Here is a 22,333-nt window from a genome sequence, read left to right as displayed (position 1 = left end):
GGGCCGGGCTGGCTCCCCACCTGCACCTACGTTCCCACCTGTGGTCAGCAGCTGCTGCTCCTCCCTTCCACTCCTTGTCGCCCCTCTCCCTCCCGACTCTGGGCTGCCCCAGCCTGCCTGGTCCCCGGAGACAACATACCCTGGTCCCCAGGTCAGCACTGTGTCAGGCTGCCTGTGCCAAGGCCCTCTGGGTGCAGCGGCAAGCCCTGGTCCTGACTATTCCCACTAGGGGCTTGTGTGGTTGGGGAGAAAGCCCTGGGAGTGCTCAGCAGCCCTCAGTCCAGTCCTTGCCACCTTTCTCACCATGCTACGTGGCTTGGGGACAAGCGTTCTTCTGGGAGCAGACCTGGCTCTGGGCTTCCTCTCCTTGATGAGCTTGCCCCTCCTGGGGTTGGAGCTGACTCTGGCAACTTGCTCCCAGTCTCCTGGTTTTGGCTCAGGCAGCAGAATGTCCTCTGGGTCCCAGCCCATCCTGGGGGCGCTGGGATGGACAAGAAGGATCCAAATTCAGCCAGTCTAGCCCTGTCCCTGTGCAATCAGGTAGTTGAGTCTCAGAGAGGACCCTGACAGAGACGGATCACAAAAGCTGGAATGCCTGGTGGGACCCTGCCAGCTGTAGCCCCTGTACAGGTCAGGAGGTTGAGGCCCATTAGTGGGTCTCCCTGTGTGTGGAGGGGAGAGAAGCTCCAGGACATCCCTTCCAGGGCCCTGTTGGCCACAGCGGGGAGCTGGGGTGTTGCTGGCGGACCTGCAGACAAGGAATCAGATGGTTTGGGGCTTCTGGGCTCCAGGGGTGGGGGCCGAGGTGAGGCTGCCCAGCCGGGAGGATCCTGGGCCCCGTCCAGGCCAGGCTGGAGAGGCAGCAGGCCACTGTGGGAGAGAGCGCCTCCTCTGAAAAAGGGAATCCGGTGCCTGACAGCAGGATACAAGACAAACACCCAGCTAGCTTCTAGCCTTAATTTCTTAAAGGCTGTGTTTTTTTGCTTCCCTTGAATGACCAGTGAATACTTGAGAGATTTCTGTTGGCAAAGTGGAAAGGAGGGCGGCTTCATTTTCAATGTTTTGTCTTTAGATGGAGGTGCTATTACTGTTTATCTTTAATGGAAAAATCCTTTGCATTTGGATGTGCTTTGAATCTTCAGAAACACTTTTTATACTTGGGACAGTACTCATGACAGAGTGAGTGAGACAGCAGATACAGACTGCTCTTTATGGAAAGGATGGATTACCTAGATAATTGGGAAAAGGCCTGACTTTCCCAAAGGGCTCGCTCTGCCATGTGCTCGTTTGTCCTCAGCAGTGCTGAGTGGAATGCAGGGCGAGTCTTGTCCCGTTTATATAGGGGGGTCAAGGTTCGGAGGGACAGGCAGACCTCGAGCAAGGCAGCCTGGGCTGCTGCCTTCTGCTTCTTTCCGAAACATCGCTCCCTCGCCATCTTACCAGCACCACCACGACCGCACAAGACCCTCGTGCCAGGCCATTTCTAGCCTCTGCTGCCGTTGTGGCCCCGCTCCACGTGCACGGTTTTAGGGATTTCTCGTCACCGTTGCCTCATTCCTGCAGGTGGTAGTTACTGAGCACCTGGGGATGCCCCGCTGCATTGGGCTTGGCCCTGCCTCCTAGGAGCTGTGAGCTTCCTGGGGAGATGTGGTAGGTGGGTGGAGGCTGACCATTCACGCTGCCCCCTGTATTCTGCCCCCACCCGTCACGGACCAGCCCAGACATTCTCTGGAGCCCCAGGCCCCCATTGCTGACAACTGCCCTCTGATAGCTGTCTCCCCCTGAACGTGTCACAGGTCACTCCAGCTCCACTGGCCAAGACTGGGCTCTGCCTTGCCCCGTGCCCGCAGCCCCTGCATCCCCTCTCTCTACCCGGATGCCCAAGACGCAAGTCACGGGTTAGCCCTTCCTCAGCCCCGCGTGCAGCTGTGGTCGAGTCTGTGCTGTCTCTGAGCCACCTCTCATCCCCACCTGTGTCACCTCTGGGCTGGCCTGCACTAGTCACCACATCTGGTGCTGTCCCCCCACAGCTGCCACTGCCAACTGTGTTGTACTGTACTGCTTACACCTTGAAAAACCGCTGAGCCCTGTAAGTCACAGTTGAAGATCCTTTGTGACTGGCTCTGTGGACACCTGCGCCCCGGCCATGGGACTGTTTTTGGGGGCTCCTCCCTGCTTTGCTGCTTCCTCTGCTGGATTTGCCCTCCTCGCCCTGTCTGTTGGGGGAGTCTCACCTGTCACTTCTCAGCACCAGGGCCCCTCTGAGGCCCTTCCTGACCCCTTGATTGAATTGGGCCACCCCCTCCCTTTCTTTGTCCCTGGCGGCACCTGCACCGATTTCTACCACGTGTGAGACTGCATAGCCTCCTGTGTCACTTCCTCTCCCTCACCACCTGGGCTCCCCTCGGCCGTCGGCCCTGGCTGTGCATCCCTGTGCCAGCTCAGGGTGGACTGATGACGGAGCGCAGCTCCATGAGAGCAGTCCAGGGAAGGGGCTCTGGGGTGGTGTGGGTGATGGATTGATGGATAGGTAGCTCTTGAGTGAAGAGGGTGATCATTTCTTGGGGAGATAGCCCTTGAGTGGGCATTCTTCACAGATGGCAGTGCCTGGGCAGAGACAGGGTGGGGGTGGGGGCAGAGAAGGTTCAGAAATTAATTTTCCCTGAATGCTGTGCTGCTTTGGGGAAATCACAGCAACTCTCTGGGCTTCATTCTTCTGGAAGAGTAGGACTGATTACTGCTCTGCCTCCATCTGGGGCAGAGACTGGCCTCCAGACCTAGAGCATCAGAGAGTGTCACAGAGGCTGCCTGTGACAGGTGACAGATCCCAGGGGCCTATGGAAGTGACCATGGGCAAGGCCCTTCCCCCTCTGGCTTTCAGTTTCCTCGTAGGTAAAATGAGGAGAGGAGGGTTGACCTGGACCACTGTTTGTTGCCTGTGGTTCTGACACGTGCTCCCCAGTCCACACTCTTGACTCCCTAAAACTAAGCCACTTGTGAAAAGCGGCCGGTTACGCCGCACCTCAGGGAGGTCAGTGCCGTTGTGTGCTTTGGGGCAGGGATAGCAGAAGTGAAATAGGAAGAAGCAGAAATAGGAAGAAGCACATGCCGCACCCCCTGAAAGGTGGGAGTGGGGGCCCTGTCACCCATCACGCAGGGCTGTGACTCCACACTTGGGGTCGTAGGTTCACACCTGCCGAGCCCCCCAGCTCTGTCTGCAGGTCCATCCTGCTGATCCATGGTTTGTCTGCAGCGCCTGGTGCTGCCTCAGGAGGTCCTGAGACCGCGCCACCTGCCACACAGCAGGGCTTGTTAGCTGTTGCCAGCTCCTGGGAGTCCTCAATCCCAGCAGCAAACCCCAAAGAATCAGCCGGAGCTGGAGCTGCTGAGGGGTGCGGGGGTGCGGGCCTCTCCATCCAGAGGCTCCGCGCGCAGCAGCCTTCCCTGGAGGTCCAGCGAGGCCTGTTGTCTCCCGGGGAGGGTTGGAGCCAGGGAGCCACCGCCCCGTTATCGCATGCCCAATATTGCGTCCTTGCTGTCGCAACCCTGTGATGAAGGGGTGTGATCCCCGTTGGCAGATGAAGACGATGAGACTCAGAGGCTGAGGCCCTTCTTCAGGGTCCCAAAGCAGCCAGTCTGGGTTTCAGACACGGTTCTCTTAGACTCCAGGCTGTGGCCTGTCCTTTCTCACACTTGGACATGTCCATCTCCCCGACGGAGGCACTTGGTACCCTTTTTTCTATGTGGCTTCCTCTGTCTAGTGTTTGAGGAAGAACCCGCCCCTGGTTTTCACAGTTGGGAAAGTCTTGGAGGTCTCAGAAGAAGCGAGAATACAGGAGGGACGTGAAAGAGGAGACGGGCGGGAGTGGGCGTTTCTGAGGAGGAAGCTGTGTAGCAGAGGGCAGGAATTGAGGAAGAGAACTGAGACCCCCCCACAGGAGGAAGTAGGAGACGGGGCCACCGTCGGGGGGTGGGGCGGGGTATGTTTGGGTTTGTCGGGTTTCCAGGGGAGTGTGCTGAATGACACTGAAGGTAGAACAAGCCCGTTGGCGTCTCCCCAGGGCCCAGAGGGGTCTGCAAATCCTGGTTTTGTGCAGTGTCATCAGCTTTGCATCTTGGCACATCAGAAGTGCTTCGGAAATGTCGGCCTGCCCTGGGAGCCTGCGGGAGCCAAGTGAGGGGCTCGGCGCTGGGCAGACACGCAGTCCCTCTGGCCTGGGCTTGCAGGCGAGCGGGTTCGTGCAGCTGTGTGCCTGGTTCCCAGCTCTGAGCCTGGGAGTGAGGACACTCACGTGGGAGCTTATGTACCTAGTCCCTCTGAATGGGTTTTATTTGATCAGATTTTTAAAAATTTTTATTTATTTATTTTTTTAGCCTGAGCTGAACATCTGCCGCCAATCCTCCTCTTTTTGCTGAGGAAGATTGGCCCTGAGCTAACATCCATGCCCATCTTCCTCTACTTCATATGTGGGATGCCTGCCACAGCATGGCTTGACTAGCAATGCGTAGGTCCATGCCTAGGATCTGAACCGGCGAACCCCGGGCTGCCGAAGGAACGTGCAAACGTAACCACTGTGCCACAAGGCCGGCCCCTGAGTAGGTTTTAGTATCTCATCTGATATAGTGAGCTGGTGGGTGGTGAGCGTCTCTTGCAGCGCTGGCCTAGGCTTCTAGGATTCTGAGACTTGCCTCATGCCATGTGGCACATTGGGGTGGAGGCGGCAGGAGGTGGAATGTTGACTGGCCAGTGACCAAGGGATCTCAAGCCCAGGCAGTTGGGGAGGGTGGGGGCATGGGGTTGGGGTAGCCAGGTCACGGCTCCTGTCTGGGATGGGGCACCCTGCGTGGGTGTTCGAGGAAGCTTGAGGGATTATGTAGGAGAACAGCAGCTCGTCTTGGAGGCTCTGTGTCAGAGCAGAACGGTGAGTCAGGAGTTTGAACAAGGCCACAGCAAGGATGGGCCCGGAGGAGAGGGGCGCTGGGGTGTGGAGCTGCTGTTTGGGCCTGATAACTGTCTGGGCAGGAGTGAAGCTATCTGGGAAGAGTTTGTGGGGAGCCAGGTGGCTGGTGTCGTGTGCCCATGGCCGCAGGGCTGCAGTGGGCTTGCAGGCTCTGCTGTTTGGGAGAGAATCTAGAGAATTGCTTTGGGAACTGCGGGCTGCGGGCTGCTTGGCGGAAGCCCCACCCCAGGAAAGCGACCTTGAGGTTAGGGTCAGGGTTTACTCCTTACTGTACCCCGGGGCCTCACACGGTGCCTGGCACAGAGCAGGCTCTCAGAGCGGGTGCTGGTGGAGCCCGACCTGGATTGCAGTCCCACTCCTCATTGTGATCTTGCTGGGTAACCCAGATCGAGGCCTTTGGTTTCCTCAACTGTGAAATGGGTAGTTAGGGAGATCCCAGATGTGATCAGAGGGTTGCAAAAGTGCTTTAAGGATTTCACAACATTGCACATGTGTGAGAAGGGATCAGGCATGAAGTTCTTGCTGCTGTTGGCTTTGGGCTGAGTCGCAGAGCTTCTCTGCTGTGCTGTGCTCTGAGCCAACTGAAACTGGAGGGTGGTCACCGTCATGTGTTTATTTGTTCAGCATTCGCTGACTCGCTCTTGCGGGCCTGCCCAGGGCACCAGGTCACCCTGCCAGCAAGGTGCCTTGTCTCGGTGGAGAGACCCTCAGACAGGTGGTTAGGAACCAGTGTGCCAAGGCCAGGGCGTGGAGCTCAGAGCAGGACTTCGAGGCAGATCTGGGCTGTAGTCTGGCTCTGGAGTGGTGGGCTGAGGGTGTGCAGGGCGTTTGGTCAGGGGAGGATGGGGGCTTGAGTATGGGGGACCACACCCAGCCTTCAGGGGCTGTCTGCAGGGCCTGGCTCGTCTGGTGAAGGAACCTGGACTTTTTCCTGAAAAAGACCCGGAAGCAGACAGGCTGCTGGGCTCCTCCTCATCAGGCCACCTTGCATCATCGAAATGCCGCACTTCCCTTAGGCTGGAGCAGAGGACCAGCCAGGCCTGTGGGATTGCTCACGTGGGGACCTGTCTGACCAGTACTTCTCCATCCAAGTGCCTCCTCACGGCAGCCTGGGGCCTCCCTGGGCAGCTCCTTTGTGTTCTGTGCCCCAAGGGAGGGCCTTCAGCCAGCGAGGAGCACTGAGAGACACGGGGTTGATGAAAGGCCTATTGAGGGGCCACAGAAGCCTATTCATTCTGCCCCGGCCCGCCCGGGCCTGCGTGGGGAAGCACCCAAGGGCCAAGGGCTGCCTTGGACTCTCCCCAAGGAGGCCCGTTGACCCCTCACCTTTGGGAGGGGGCCAGGCAGAGCAGAGGCTGCTGCCAAGCCAGGCGTGCTCTCAGGAGGTGCCTCTCGGGACCCCCGACCCAGATGGCCGGCAGACGGGCTGGGCTTCGGGCATCTACAGGCTGTGGCGCGCATCTCTGCCCAGCCATTCTCCTCACAGCGGGGAGACTCCATCTCAACCCCTCCTGCCAAACCCTTCGGGGCCCCAGTCCTCTGAGGACAGACACAAAGCCCCCAACCCAGCAAGGACACGCCGGGAGGGCCTGTCCCCAGCTCTGGCTCCCTCTCGGCATCCCCGCTGTTGGGGCCTTTTCTCTGTCCTGGCCTCACCAGGGGTGCCCCCACCACGGGGCCTTGAATGCTGTCCCCCCTTTGTGCACCTAACTCGTCGTTTTTGTCACACCCTCAGCTGACACTGCCCTCGGGAGCCTCCCTGACGCCCCTGACCGGGTCCGGCGTCTGTCGTGCAGGCTCAGGGTGCACAGCCTGCCCTCCTGGCCCTTCCCAGGCCCTTCCCAAGGCAGCCAGCCATCCTACTTGTCTGTGTTAGTTTTTGATAAATCCTGCCTCCTCCCGAAGCTCCGGAGGGCCATGATGACACTAGAATAATACTTGCTAACTCTGATGGCTGCTCTGTGCCAGCGCTGTGCCAAGGGTTTCATGCATATCAACTAATTAAAACTCCCAACAGCCCAGAGAGGTGGATTCCTTATTACCACCATTTTACAAGTTGAGACAGGCACCAGGGGCTTTGGGATTGCCCGTCACACGGGCAGAACTGCAGGAGCCAGGGATGGACCCCCAGCAGTCAGTTCCCATGCTTCTCTGCTTCTGCGTAGCCAGCCTCCCAGCCCACAGACATTCCGGTCATTGTGAACTATTCTCTTTAATGTTAATAGCCGTTAACAGCCTCCAGTATTGTTCTCCTCACTTCTTCATTTCCCTTATCCTAGAGAGCTCTCCTCGGCACAGACAGAGCTTCTTCCATTCAATACGTAGGATCCCATTCTGTGAATGATTTCTATTTCATTCACTTACTTCTCTCTTGATGGGACCATTCCAATATTTTGCAGACAGTGCTATAACAATGACACAGTTTTACACAGGTGAGGGTCAGACTGTAGGAAAAAACCATCAGGAGTGGAATTGCTGCGTCAGAGGTATAAGCATTTGCAGGTTTTGTTGCCCGGTGTCTCCTTGAAGATTTTATCGGTTTACCTTGCTGCTGCCAGATATGAAGTCCCCTCTCTCCACACCCTCTTCAGCCTGAGTGTCCTTAGGTGCTTTGATTTTTGCAAATCTGATAGGTGAAAAACAGAATTTTGTAGTTTTTGTATACTTTTCTCTAATTGTGTGAAGTTGAGCATCTTTTCCTTTTTAAAAGCCATTTGTATCTCCCTTTGCTTCCCATTCTATTTGATTTTCTTATGCATTGTATGAAACTTATTATTTATTAAGAAAATTAATGCTCATTTAAGAGTTTCAATAATTTTTCCCGTTTGTCGTTTTTTCCTTTGTTTATGGTGTGTGGGTTTTTTCCCTATAGCGATGTTTTATTTTTATGTAGTTTGATTTATCATTCTTTTCTTTGACAGCTTTTGTGTTCTGTTGAAAACGTCTTCTCCCTCTCTGAGAGAAGAAAAAGATTCTCTCATGGTTTATTTCTTTTTTTTATAATTTTACTTTGAACATTAAAAGTTTTGCTCTTTTTGGAATTTACTTTGACATGAGCAGGGACATGTTCTTTTTTCTCAACCAGCCCATTGTCCCTAGACCAAGTGAAGAATCAGCTCCTCCCCATTGACTGGAAGGCCATCCTTATATAAACTAAATTGCCGTGTGTTTCAGTTTTGCTTTTGTGTGTTCTGTTCTGTTCCATTGATCTAATTATGCCCCAGTACCGTCCTGCTTTCATTCATTTCACTTATTCATTCAAGTAGCCAATGTTTATTGTTTCCTAGAGGCCAAACACTGTTCTAGGAACTAAGTATACAGCAGGGACAAAGTATTCAAAGAGGGAAAATAGTCATACCATCGTGGAGCTTGCCTTCTTGAGAGGCGGCTCTGTTAATACATAGATCCATTCAGGTCGGCAGGTGTTAGCAAATATGGCCCCAGGCCCACTCCAGCCTGCTGCCTGTTTTAATAGATAAACTTTTATTGGAATGTAGCCATGCCCATTTGCTTACTTATTGCTTTGGCTGATTTCATAGTTGAGACAGGACCATATGGTCTTCAGAGCCTAAAGTGCTTTCTCTCTGGACCTTTACAGAAAAAGTTTGCTGGCTCCTGTACTCGGGAAGGAATGAAAGCAAACAAAATAAATAGGTGAAATATATTCAAAGTCATGTAGCAACTGGTGCTATGGAGGAAAATAAAGCAGGAAGTGGTAGGGGCTGTGGGGTGTGGTGTGCAATTTTAAACACGGTGGTTGGGCAGGGCCTCTCCGAGAAAGTGAAGAGGGGGAGGTAAGCCTCCTGGGGGACTTTGAGCAGGGAAGTGACAGGAACTGATTTCGGCATGGGGACCAGTTAGGATGCTGGGACAGTAATCCAGGCAGGAGACGGTGGCCTGGTCCCAGGTGGAAGAGTGGTTCGTGAGAAGTGGGTGGATTCTGGGTTTGTTTGAAGGTGGAATCAGTCAAACGATACAGAGGGAAAGTCAGAGAGTTCTGCTGGGGGGGAAAAAAGCAGTGGTAGAAGTGAACAAATCTGTAAGTTAATAAATCTGTCCAGGAAAATGAGGAGTGAAAAGTGTCCGTTGGAGTCAGCTTCTGGTGAGACGGTAGCTAGAGGGTGATGTGGGGTCAAGGGAGGCCTTCGGGGATGTTTTTTCAAGTTGTGTGAGGCTTGAGTATTGTGTCTGTTTTAGGGTTCTTTTGGCTCCCAATGAAGAAACCAGCCCGTAGTAGCTTAGACATAGCAAGAGGTTCACTGGCTCGCAGTCCGAGGGCGGGCTGAGAACTCGCACCCCAGGAAGAGCAGGAACGCTCAGTCCTAGGGTCTGGGTGGCCCCGCTCTCTTCCACTCCGTCCTCCACTGCTCTTTCCTCTCCCACAAGTCCGCCTCCTCCGTGTGGCAGGCAGAGGTGTCCACCAGCCCCTCAGGTTCTGTCTGCAGCACTGAGGGTGCTGGATAGTTTGGGGTGATGGTGACATGAGGATTTGGCTTTCTAGTATGTTCAGTACCTGATAGGAGTCATGTCCCCACAGCACTCTTTCTGAATTTTCCTGGCTGTTATTTTAAAACATTCTCTTGGCATTTTCTATTGGGTCATGGTAAATTAATAGATGAAATTAGGTAGAATTGCTCCCTCTATGATTTGAATATTCTTAAGTGAGAACTCGGTAAACCATTTCAATTGTCCAGATCCTTGTTAAATTCTAAACAGAGTGTTCCCCCCCCATTGTATTTTCTAACTGGGAGCGTCGGTTTATATCAAAGCTGTCAGTTTCTGGACATATCGGTGATTTTGTAGCCAGATGCTTTATGACTTCTATTGTTTGAATAATTTTTTAATTGATTTTTTTTTACATTTTCCAGGTCAGATATAATATCATCTGCAAGTAATATTGATTTTACCTTATCCTCACAATTTCTATTATTATTAATATTTTCGTTGTCTATTTGCAAGGCCTAGTACCTTCAGAATTAATAATAGTGGATTGTGATAATACTTAATTTGTTTCTAACTTTTTCTATCTGAGATATATATCATGTTTAAAGAAGCATCTGTTTATTCCTATTTTATGGAGAATTATTTTTGAAATCAAGAATGGGTGTTGAATTCTATTGAATTTTCTCCCAGCATCTGTGGAGATGATCATGTGTTATTTCTCATTTGAACTATAAATATATAGTGAATATATGAATAGATTTCCTAATATTGGACCGTTCTTGTATTTCTGAATTAAATCCTGCTTGGTCATGGCATATCATTTTTTTAATGGATTGGTGGATTCTTTTTAATATTGTATTTAAGATTTTTATGTTGATGTCCATGAGTGGGATTAGCCTGTAATTTTCTCTGTGTGTGTGTGTATGTGGTTTTTGGAATCAATATTATGCCTCCTTGTTAAAAAGAGTTTGCAAGTTTCTTAGGCTCTAAAAATATGTCAGTAGCATTGGAGTTATCTGTTTCTTCAACATCTGGTAGAATTGCCCTCTCAAAGACGTCTCTTGGGGGCCGGCCTTATGCGCGCTCCACTTCAGCGGCCCAGAGTTTTCCTGGTTCAGATCCTGGGTGCCGACATGGCACCACTCATCAGGCCACACTGAGGCGGCGTCCCACATGCCACAACTAGAAGGACCCACAACTGAAAATACAACTAGGTACTGGGGAGATTTGGGGAGAAAAAGCAGAAAAAAACCCCAGAAACCAAAAAAAGTCTCTTGGCCTGCTCCGCCAAAGTACTTTTTTGGGAGTAGCTCTTAGATTGTTTTCTCTATTGTGATATGTGACCGTCATTTTTAATTGCTGTAAGCTGTTTTAATTAGGATGTCACTGTAGCCTGCATGAGCTATGTAGTTTAATGGTCTAGAACAGGATTGGGGTGGGTTTCAAGGAATGCCTTCTAAAATCCAATTCCTGACGATTTCCAAGGTCTGGATAATGGAAAATGATTCCAGGTTATTAATAGCAACATCAGAAGCAGGCTCATTCATTGAGTGTTTGTGAAGGACCAGGTGCTGTTCTGAGCACCTTGGATTATCCTCTTTAGCCTCCGTAGCAACCACAGGGGGCAGCTGCCACTCTCTCAGTTTTGCTGATGAGGAAACGGGGGTCTGAGACGTTAAGTAACTTACTCAAGTCGGCAGTGCGTCGAGAATGTGAATCGAGTCTACCCTTAAAGTTTAGTCTGACAAAGGCTTCTCCCCACCCCGTATTGTGATTGCATTAATATGAGGTCTTATGAGGAATTTCCCTTCCTTTTTATTATACATTTAAAGAGTCACTGTTGTGGAAAGTAATTTATGTTAAATTGCCACTCTGTTGGGAAGTGGGCCCTGTAGCCCCTGCACACTGAGCGCCTCGTCTGGCCGTCCTCTGGGATATCGTAGAAACCCTGAGGGTGCGTCCGAGCTCAGGATGGCCACTGTGGATGCCCCTGTGTCAGGGTGTGGGCAGGGCCATTCCTGGGGGCTCAGATGTGTAGTGGGAGGTTGAGAAGAAGCCCGAGTTGATTTCCCGGCTGCCTGACGAGTGACCAGGTTCTCTTAGTCTCCTCATTTGTAAAGTGGCCAGAAGACTCCTGGGCCTGCAGGTGCCTGTGTGTGGAGCCTTGCAAAGAATATGGACTCTGTTTTGAGGGGCTGGGTTTGAGCCCCAGATGCCATCGAGCTGCTGGATTCCCCAGCTTCAATTGCATTATCTTTAAACTGAAGACTGAGGCTTTAAACTCAACCGAGGCCATCCCCGCTTCATCAAGTTGCAGTGAGGATCTGAAGAGGTAGCGAGTGGAAGGGCTTTATAAACTGTAGAGTGCAGGGCAATGTGAGCTGTCATCCCTCCTCTTCATTCCTTAGCCAGTACCGTTGAGCTGTTGGCACTATGTCACCCATTCAGTGTCGTGCAGAATGAGGCAGAGAATCTGTGGCAACGCAGAGGCACAGAGCACGGCACTGGGGCATGGGAGGCATGGTGCTAGTCCTCATACGGCTATGTGCCCTCGCTTCCACTCATCGCTGAGCCCACTAGTCCGTAAAGGGCTCTTCCAGGTCTCGAGTGCAAAGGCAGAGGCTTCCAAGAGCAAGTCACTCGCTTGGAACACACAGGAGGCAGCTGGATCCCCGTAGCCCTTGGAGCTGGCAGATATCAGTTATTCTGATACAGTCCATGACCAGTATTCATGGATTCTATATTTGCAAATTCACCTACTTGCTAAAATTTGTTTGTAACCCTAAAATCAGTACTTCTGGCACTTTCATGGTTAGTTGCAGGCGTGCACAAAGGGGTGAAAAATTTGCATCACAAAATGGGCACGTTCCCAGCTGAGGTGGAGCAAGGCGACGCTCTGCCTGCTTGTTTCATCTCATACTGTAAACAGGTGTCCTTTTCCTGGTCTGTTTAGTGCCACGTGGTTTTGCATTTTTGTGCTTTGTGTTGGTGATTTTGCTGTTTAAAATGGCCCCAAGCATAATGCTGAAGTGCCGTGTAGTCCAGGCAGGAGAAGGCTGTGATGGGCCTTATGGGGAAAATACGCATATAGGTAAGCCTCCTTCAGGCACGAGTTATAGTGCTAGTGGCCTTCAGTTCAATGTTAATGAACCAACGCTGTTAAATAAGGCGTGTTTAAGCAGAAACGCACATAAAACAAAGTCATGTATTGATTTGTTGACGAAAGTGTTGTGACCAGAGGCTCACAGGAACCCCGTATCTCCCCCAGGCGCAGTGGTTTGGTGTTTGCTAACTCAGTGTTTGTGGCTGCTTATAGAAGATCCCCACCACGAGCGAGATGGCCTGTAACCACTGCTGCGTCAGACCCCAGTCCGCCTGGGAGCCAGGCCCGCGGCACGGAGCTGTCCGTGGTGCTGCCCAATGAGCGGCTGCCTCTCTCTCATAACTCTGTCCACTGGATTCACAGGCCCAGAAACCCTGCTGCCCAGGTGGCCGGATGGCAGGAGGACAGGAACGGAGAGAGTTCTGGAGGTTAGGGAGCTCTCTGCTGAGCGGAGTGGCAGCTCCCAGGGCTTGTGACCTAGGGTATTTCTCTCTGGGCAAGCCTGGGGAAAGGATGCGGAGAGGAGGGATTTACCTGTGGGAGAGAGACAGCACTGATTTCACAGGCCACACACGGGTCCACTTCCCCCTTGTGTGTTTATTCACACACGGTTACTACACCACATGGTCCAGGGACACTGCAAGGTTTGGGATCCAATGCCCTCATCTGAGCAGGCGACACTGCCGACAGAGACATGCAAAGCAGCAGGGCAGAGGGTCATCACGAGCCCACATGTGGACACAGCGTCACAGCTTATGAAGGACTTTCATATCGGCCTCTCTCCCCCAGACCTCACTATTGATTCCGGGACTGTGGCAGGTTACAAACCTGACAGGTGGAGTCACCGAGAGTCAGAGAGGTTCAGGGAACCTGGCTAGGGAGGAGTAGAGTCAGGACCTGAACTCAGGTGTTTGACTGGAAATCCTAACACTGCCCTGTGCCCCAGGAGTCAGAATTCTCGCTCAGCCTTGGCCTTCGTAGCTCTTGGACGGCACTGCGGGGTCTCTGTGTCTGTCTCCCCCTCCCTCCCACCTGTCCTCCCTCTGAAGAGAGGGGGTCCCTTCTCCCTCCCCCTTCACTCTCTCTCTTTCTTTAATGAGCTGTATGGCTTCATCAAAAGTCGTACATCCGTGGGGACAAGTAGAATAATCTTACTATTAAAATATTAAAAGTTAAAAAAAAAAAGAAAAAATATCCTCTGTTAGGTTTAGCACTCCTGTCATCTGGCGTATTTGTTTCTGCTGTTTGCATGTATTTTATGTGGCAGTAGTCAGTGTGGCTCCAGCCTGAGGCTCTGCTCTTTCACCAACTACTATATCACACACATTTCCATGCATCTACTTGTTGTCTCCATAGGCCTCCTTTTAAAAGATTGCCAAAGATTGCCAAAGTTTTGGTTTAGGACATATAGCATAATTTCCCTAGATTCAGTGTCAATCATTGCAGAATATTATTTTCTTTTTTTTCCTTCTTCCTTATTATTATGATTATTGTTGTTGTTGTTATATTTTTTGCTCTCATTTAATAACATAGGAAACATCTTTGTGCTATTTTTTATTTTTTGTTTCTCTTCCATAAGGTAGATTCATTGAAGTATGAGAAATGCTCATTTTCTTTTCACAAAGGATGTAATGATTTTTGTTATCTAGCAATGTATGAGAGTTCCCGGTTCAATGCACCCTTCCTGGCTTTGCTTTTATATTTTTTATATATATGATGTATATATTACAACTTTTTTTCCGTTTTATTGGCATATAATTTATGTGAAAGAAACTGCACCCACGTCAAGTGAACACTTGGTGAGTTTTGATGGCTATGTGCACCTGCAAAACCACCGCCACAACCAAGAATCAGAATCTTTTGGGGCAACCACCAATCTGCTTTTTGTCACTGTGGGTTTTGCCTTTTCTGAAACGTCACGTGACTGTGATCATACGGTTTGTGGCCTTTTGCGCCTGACTTTTTTTGCTCAGCGTGATGATTTTGAGATTTACCCGTAGTGCTGTGTGGATCAGTAGTTTCTTTTCATTGCTAGTCGTAAAACTAGTCCACCGAGTGGCTGTATCACGTTTCACGTGTCCATTCTCCTGGTTTCCATTTTGGGGCTATTATGAATAAAGCTTCTGTGAACGTTTGTGTCCCAGGGTTTGTGCAGACACACTCTTCATTTCTCTTGGGGAAGTACCTAGGAGTGGCTGAACCATTGGTAAATACATGTTTAACTTTGTATGAATTTGCTGGGTTTCGTAAGTGGTATTTTTTAAACACCTAATTTGCTCTCTTACAAATGACAGCTTGCCTTTTTGCTATGAATTTTTGACTACTACCGAGATTCATATTTTCTTGCACTTTTGTTAACGGCTTGTTTCCTTTTTGGTAGGTTACTTGTTTGGTATTTTGCCCGTTTATCCAGTGGAGTCCTCCTTGTTTTCTCTCATGCCTGCTGTGATGTGGACTCTCTGCGTTACGGGCACCCCGCTTCACTGTGGACGTCACTCCCCTGGTCCTCGTGCTCCCTTGGTTTCAGTCGGCTCCTCTTGGGCACGGACAGGGTTTTGACTGTTGAAGAGGCAGCTCTGACCTTTGTGATTTCTCTTCTTGCTTTTAAACATTGAGCGTCCTGGGCGTGGAGATGCTCTGCGTGATGCGTTCCGTCAGTGTCTTTCAGTGCGGCACCCGTGGCCCCTTCTGGCAATTGTTCTGGCAGTTCTGTGGCCTGAGCGCCTCTCCCTGTCCTGCGCCTGTGTTGGGGGGAGGAGCGTGGGGTTTCCCTGGCAGAGTACGGCTTCTTCCTGCAGGGTTTGTCACGTTGGTACTAAAATAGTAACACGAATGGTAATATCTACATGATATTCTACAGCTTACAGTGAATTTTTAAGCCCCTGTTCCTTTCAGAGCTTGTGGGCACTGGGTCTCCTGCCTCGCACATGCCGGGCAGCCAGTGGCAGCAGGTGCTCTGGAAGGACAGGTGAGGCCGGCTGTGTCTGGACACCTGCTCCTTTTGTCTCCCAACTGCACCTTCCCGGCGCACACGATAGGCCCCCCAACCCTGTGCAGCTCGGCAGTGCTTTCCGCTGTGGAGTCGTTTCTTAGAGCCCCGGGAAGGCCGAGCGGGCTTCAGCCCTTGTGCGTTGGGTGGCATTTGGAGCTTCTTTGGAAGATCCTTCTTAAGTGGCTGAAAGAAGGTGGCAAATCCACTCCCTGTGCTCTGCATGGGTGTGTCCAGCCTTCATGTGGACAGTCCTAGCTGGGCCACTCCCTTGCTGTGGGCCCCTGGGCAAGTTACCCACTTCACTGAGCCTGTTTCCTGTTAAGTTGGGATAACCCATTTATTCAGCCAGTGTTTACTGAGTGCCTGCTGTCTGCCTGGCCCTGTCCTGGGCGCTGAGATCTTTGTCATCAAGACAAAATCCCTCCTCCTTGGACGCTGCCATGCAGGGGAACAGACAGCAGACAGATAAGAAAACCAGGTATGACGAGAAGGGTTGTGATGGCAGTGAAGCAAGATGAGGGGGGACCCTGGGGGCACATTTCGTATGGGTCAGGAGAGGCTCTGAAGAAGTGACATTTAAATGGAAACTGGAATGGCAGGAAGGAGCTGCTGTGCAGAGGTCCCAGGGCAGAGAATGGGAGGAGGGGGAGGAGCAGGTGCAGAGGCCAGCCGAGGTGGGCGAGCGCTGATGTGGTCAGCCCCCGCCAGGAGGCTAGTGCGGCTGGGGAGGAGCGGGGCAGGGGCCGTCGGGGAGCACTGTGTCAGAACTTGGGATTCGAGTCTGAATTCCATGGGAAGGTTCTGCGGGGGCGGGAGAACATCTGTGAATAAAGATCCTTGGCTGCGGTGTGGAGGGTGGCCTGTCGGGGTAGGAGTGGAAGTGGCAGCTCGTGCATCCCAGTGGAGATGGCGCCAGCGTGGGTCGGTGCTGGCCCTGAGGGCCGGGAGAAGGATTGGTGTGTGTGGCGCACGTCGGACTTGCTGACGCCCACGGGGCTGCCGGGAGTTTTGGTTGGGAGCATGTGTGTGGTGGGACCAGCACTGGCTTAGTGCCATCCCTCTCAGATGGCGTTTGGGGGTGGCCTCTGGGGTGCCTTTGGGGCCGGGCCCCAGGAGCCCCTGTGAGTTAGAAGTAGATGCTGGCAGGCAGTCTGCAGGCTTTACTTGTTAAACCAGGGTGGATGAGCTGTGAAGAAGATGTTTTGTCAGTGTTATAAGGCAGGGATAATGGGACCCCATGTGTGGACCCCGCTGTGCCAGAGCCTGGCTGGGCACGTGGAATACTAAAGAGCAAATTGGTGTGTTATTTTGTGCCATCTCCAGCACTTCACTCCTGAAACCAGACTCTGCATCCTCCCGCCGGCCCGAGAACGCCCCCTACTTATTGTGCTCCCAGGGCGTGCCCGCTGCCTGCTAAACAGTTCGTATTAATTATCTGGTTCCTTCGTTTCGCCAGGTTGCCGAGCAAGCATGGCACATCGTGTTTTCCAAGAGCCTGAGTGCGGGTCTGACAGCTCTGAGGACTTAGCAGTTTCTAGCTCTGTGAACTTGGGCGCGTTCTTCAGCCGCTTGAGTCAGTTCCTCTGTGAAGGGGGGCCGTAACAATGGAGTGCCGGTGAGAGTTTGTGAGAGCTCTTTGCCCCATGCTCAACGTGTGGCAAATGCTTAACAATTCATAGCCGCTGCTCTTGTCCTCATCATCGCTGGTGTCTGGGAGCCCGAGGTCCTACCACCGGGTTACTTCTCTTGGCAGAATAAAAAGCAATCGCCGGGGAAGGGCAGTGCTTGCCTCGAGGAGGGCCGCTGAGGGTGCACTTTGGCCTCCCTGTGGCAGGTGGCGGGATTTTGAGCCACGACCCCCTGCTTGTCATGGCCAGAGTTGCTTCTGTATCCACCGCGGGACCAAGAAGCATTCGGCACCGGCAGTCTTTGAGCATTTAGTCTAAATGACCTTCTGCTGGACTCTGGGCTCAGAGGAAGCTAGAAGGAAAACAAACGTACGGGGAGAGTTGGAGTTTTATCCAGAAATAACATAGCAGCTGTGCTGGATTTTGTGGGGGATCTGTGGTGGCATGAGTTGGGCGTTGCCTGTTGTAGAAGTGTGGCAGGGATTTCAAAGCGCTGATGCAGAGTGATGCAGACGCTGTCTTTGGTTCCGCCTGGTGCCTGGGAGCCTGGGTGCTGGCTGTCAGTCCGCTGGCTCTCCTGGCCGCTGCCCCCTGAGGCTGACAGCTTGCTCAGTCAGGCTGGCTGACCTGGACCGCGGACTAATAAGACCATTTCTGTTTTCTTCCCTCTGAGAACCAGGCACGGTGTGGGAGGGGGTGGGCCACAGGCTGCCCACGAGGGCAGAGGGCAGAGGGCAGGAGCTAGTTTGGAGCCCTGGTTCTTTGGTAGGGGCGTGGCTGAAATAAAGGCTGGGATTTTCTGCATGTGACTCAGTCTTCCAGAGCCTGAGGGCCGACCCCCAGGAGGAGGGGGCTTGGGCTGCAAGTCAGGGGACCTGGCCAGTCCTGTTCTGGCCACGGAACTGCCTGGGAGGCTGAGGGAGTGTGCTGGCACCCACCGGCCCTCTGGGTTCCCTGTCTCTAAGGGTAGAGATTAGGTCAGGTCCTTCTAGCATCAAAGCACGAGGACTAGGTCACAGTGATAAAGTATTTTCTGGAGAGGAAAGAAAGAAACCAGCAACAATTTAATGTTTTGAGTTTTTAAGAAACAGGTCTGTGGCATATCTTGAAATTTAATGGGATCTGTCTAGAAAGGGAGGAAGCCCACCTTTGTTGATCCTGCTTTGTGCCAGGTATGGGCTCTTCACACTCACGGTCTCAGTGAGTCTGCATTCACTGTGAGGAACCTGGGGATCAGAGAGGCCAAGCTGCTTGGTTGCTGTCACACAGCAAGTGGCAGAACTGGAGAAACCCAGGTTTTTCCTACCAGAGCCTATGGGCTATTTCTCCTTGTGCGGGAAAGATTATGAGAAAGAATTATTTATCATAAAGAAATACCATTTGTGGGGCCGGCTCCGTGGCCGAGTGGTTAAGTTCGTGCGCTCCACTGCAGCGGTCCAGGGTTCGGATCCTGGGCGCGGACATGGCACCGCTCGTCAGGCCACGTTGAGGTGGCGTCCCACATCCCACAACTAGAAGGACCTGCAACTAAGATATACAACTATGTACGGGGGAGTTTGGGGAGATAAAGCAGAAAAAAAAAAAAGATTAAAAAAAAAAAAAAGAAATACATTTGTAATGAAAAGAAGAGTCCCCATGAAGATCAAGTTAGAATGAGTCTGGTGTGCTGAAAGCCTGCGCGCACGCGGGGGTGAGGGTGGGTGTGGACTTCTGCCTGTAGCGGGGGCTGGTGGGCAAAGGGCAGCTGTTCCTTTAAGTTGCATTCTTGTGGGAACTGCCTCAGCCTGGGGGATGCTGGCTGAGTGTGGTGCCAGCCTGATGGATCTCCCCTCCGGAGCCCTTCCTGCTCCCAGCCCAGACGCTGGGCCTTTCCTCTCCCTCCAAAGCTGCTGTTTCATCCCTGGGCTGGAGTCCGCCTGCTCCGCTGGGGGCTGGGAGCTGGGGCCACCATGGGTGGAGGAATTGGGCCTCTCAGGAGGCGTCCTCCAGCCTCTCCGGATGCCCCATGGGGGCGGTGGGGAGGGAGGGCGGCTCTGAACGCCACAGAGCCCTGGTGGATTTCTGATCAGAAATGCAGGTTGCGGGAGTGGGGGCCGGGGCTTGGCCAAGGTCACACGGCGAGGGCCAGGGTGACGGGTCCTTTCTCCCTGGTCTCTGGCCTCCCTCACAGGCTGCTTCAAGGACGACCGCATCGTCTTCTGGACGTGGATGTTCTCCACCTACTTCATGGAGAAGTGGGCCCCTCGGCAGGACGACATGCTCTTCTACGTGCGCCGGAAGCTGGCGTTCGCGGGCAGCGAGAGCGGCGCTGACGGGAGGAAGGTGAGGGGGCTGCTCTTGGCGCGCACGGTGGGCTTCCTCGCAGTCCTCGTGCTGAGAGAAGGGGACAGGATGCTCACTGAGCAGCTGGTCGGTGCCGGGAAGCGTGTGCAGACACTCACACAAGCTGTCGGTGGCGGGATGTGCAGGCATGTGTGCGCATCGATAGTAATCCTCACCACATCAGAAAGGCTCTGATGATTGTCGCCGTCGTTCCTTTGAGGAAACTGAGGTCAGAGGCTAGGTGATTGGGCCAGCCTCTCGTAATGAATAAATAAATGACAGGGCAGAGGTTTGATCCCAGAGTCCGGGGTCCTCCCTGGCCGCGGACAGGGTGACCTGGCTTGGTGAGGTCATGCTGCCACCACTTCTGGAGCCTTGCCCTGTGCAGACACAGGCTGCGCTCTTCAGTGTCCTGCCGACAACTGGACGGGGCGGGCGTTACTATCCCCTTTCTGAGGACAAGGAACCCGAGGGCTCGGGGGTGAAGTGACTCGCCTCAGGCGTTTCATCCGCTAAATTTAAGTGTGTAGAGGAGTTAAAACAAACTTTGCGTGTTTCCTTCTCTGCTCTTCAGAAGCTCTAGCAGTTTGTAAAATGTTGAAGCAACCTGTATGCCAAACATGGAAATGCATTGTTTTCCTTTACACAGAAAAGATGGGAGGGCCGTGGAGGCAGGTCTGGAATTTGCAGGCTGCCCTGCTCCAAGTCCAGGGCCCTGTGGCCCCAGGGCCGGGGCCTGTTGGCTGTGGCCTGCACATCAAGCGCTCGGGGCCCTCCCTGCTCTGGGCCTGCTCTTTGAGCCCAACACCTGGAGAACAGGTTTTCTGCAAAGGGACAGGCCTAGTGCCTGCTGCAAAGGAGAACAGTGTCTTCCCTGCGGGTGCCATACAGCCAGTCTGGCTGGGCTGTGTGACATGCAGGAAGACTCAGGGTTGGCCTGGGTCCCCTGGTGTTCATCTGGTGTCTGCAGCAGCTGTCTGTGGGACTGTGTGTTGTCACTGGGCCTTTGCGCATTGGGACCAAGAAGTACATCACAGTGAGCCACTACATGGGGTAGCTACAGTGACCAGAAGGGATGGGAGTGTCAGCAGAGGCCACTTGGGTGAGATGAGTCTTAAAGGAAGGGGAAAAGGGGTCCTTCAGCAGGGCGGATGATGGCCCAAACAGTGGCCCTGAAAGTCTGTAAATCCCCATGCATTCAGGTGGGTGCTGGCGGTTCTGTGCGGCTGGGGAGAGAAAGGTGAGGAGCAAGGAAGCGAGGTGGTCAGGGACCAGATCCTGTGGATGCTGAAGGTCATGCCCAGGAGTTTGGGTTTTGTCCCCAAAGCCTTGGGGAACCACTGAGCCTGAGAAACTGAGGAGGGGGTCGAGGTCAGAGTTCTGTTTAACAAGCTCGAGCGGTGGGTGGGGGAAGGACTGGAGAGGGTCAGAGCTGAAGCAAGGAGACTGTCAAGAGGCCGTGGGTGGTGGCCCGAACCCGGGAGGGGGTGGGCGCAGAGGACTGGTCAGATGGTGCCAGGGAGGCCAAGGAAGTGGGCTTGACGAGCACGGCCTCACATGATTGAGCGCGGGGTGGAGGGAAGGCAGCCTGACAGCCAGGTCTCTGACTTGGGCCCGGGGTGAATATGGTGCCCATCACAGGAGGGGACACAAGAGGAGGGGAGTTGAGTCAGAGGTGCCTGTGGGACGTCCAGATGGAGATGTCGTCCAGGCAGTGGGTCTCCTGTCAGAAACTCAGCGGAGGTGCCAGGGACGAAGGTAGAGATTCGGGACCATCGGCACCAAGATGGTACCTGGGGCCCTGGGAAGGCGTGGGAAGAGGAAGACTTGGAGAAGTGACAGTCGAAGAGGCCTGCCGTTACACACACCTGGGAGGCCAGATGTTCGGGGTGATGTGACCTCGCGAGTCCCCTGGCAGAAGGCGGTGAGCATCTAGGAGGCTCGCTGCTGGTGACCCCGTACTGGGCATGCTCTCCTCTGTCAGCACGGCTCTGGAGATGCGCGCACTCCTGCCTCCACAGTTCACCAGCAGAGAAACTGGAACTGGGGAGCCCTCAGCCCAAGGGTGGACAGCTAGGAGGTGGCAGGGCTGTGGGCTCTGGCCTCTGCCCTCCACCACTCTGGCCTGTTGACATCTGCTGGAGTCACATTGCAGACAATGTTTTTGTGCAAATCTCAGTCTTTTCCAAAGGCAGTCTGTCGAGACCAGAGGCTCTAATAAGGACTGGGTGTGTCTGAGACACTCTCAGCTGTACCTTGAATTTCGGTGCCAGGAGAGGCCCCAGCTCTAGTCAGCTCGGCCTTGAATTCTCCAGGAGGGCAGGCGGGAGAGGGGAGAGGTCAGGTCTGCATGGTCCTGGAGAGGCCAGGTGGGGAGGCAAAAAGAACAGGCCGATCACAGCTCTTTCTTGGGGGGAGGAGAAGTTCCCTGGATCCAGGACTGAGGAATTTGGAGCAGGCGGGCACGGCTGTGTGCAGACTCTATTGAAGATTGGGGGGTGTTGAGGTCAGGGAGGGGAGCTGAGTCCATGGGAGCTTGTGGCAATCTGGCTATTTGTGTGCTAGAATGTTCCATTGAACACAGTGAGCTATGTACAGATGCCCCTCCCCCAGCACTGGGAGCACAGAAGTGACTCCGACCTGGCGCTGTCCTGTGGAGCCCCCAGTCTGTTGGGACAGACAGCATAGCCAGTGACACAGAACGGTTGGTGCTGTGATGGTGGGAAGAACGGGGGGCGAGGGGGAGCCCACAAAAAGAAGGAGGGGCATCTGGCTGGAGTGTGGTAGGATAGAGAGGGGACAACAGTGGATCAAGGACATTCCGTGTGAAAGGACCAGCACATGTAGAGCGGGAGACGGTGGTGGTGAGGGGGGGTGGGTGGGT

The 22,333-nt window shown here is 53.2% G+C and overlaps 1 protein-coding gene across 3 annotated transcripts in view; it reads left to right on the top strand.

Annotated features, from left to right (window-relative positions):
* The window catches only part of KIAA0930 (KIAA0930 ortholog), a 45,940-nt gene that overhangs the window by 8,108 nt on the left and 15,499 nt on the right, over window positions 1-22,333 (top strand). For all 3 annotated transcript variants that reach the window (XR_011534688.1, XM_070600015.1, XM_070600014.1), the window contains exon 2: window positions 19,298-19,449. Coding sequence is in view for 2 of the 3 variants with exons in the window: in XM_070600015.1 (XP_070456116.1) it covers window positions 19,298-19,449 (152 nt within the window). In the remaining variant the exon portion in view is untranslated. The remainder of the gene's footprint in view (window positions 1-19,297; window positions 19,450-22,333) is intronic.

Source organism: Equus przewalskii, chromosome 29, assembly GCF_037783145.1.
Source record: "Equus przewalskii isolate Varuska chromosome 29, EquPr2, whole genome shotgun sequence".
NCBI classification, from domain to species: Eukaryota; Metazoa; Chordata; class Mammalia; order Perissodactyla; family Equidae; genus Equus; species Equus przewalskii.
This window is presented reverse-complemented; position numbering and strand designations above follow the sequence as displayed.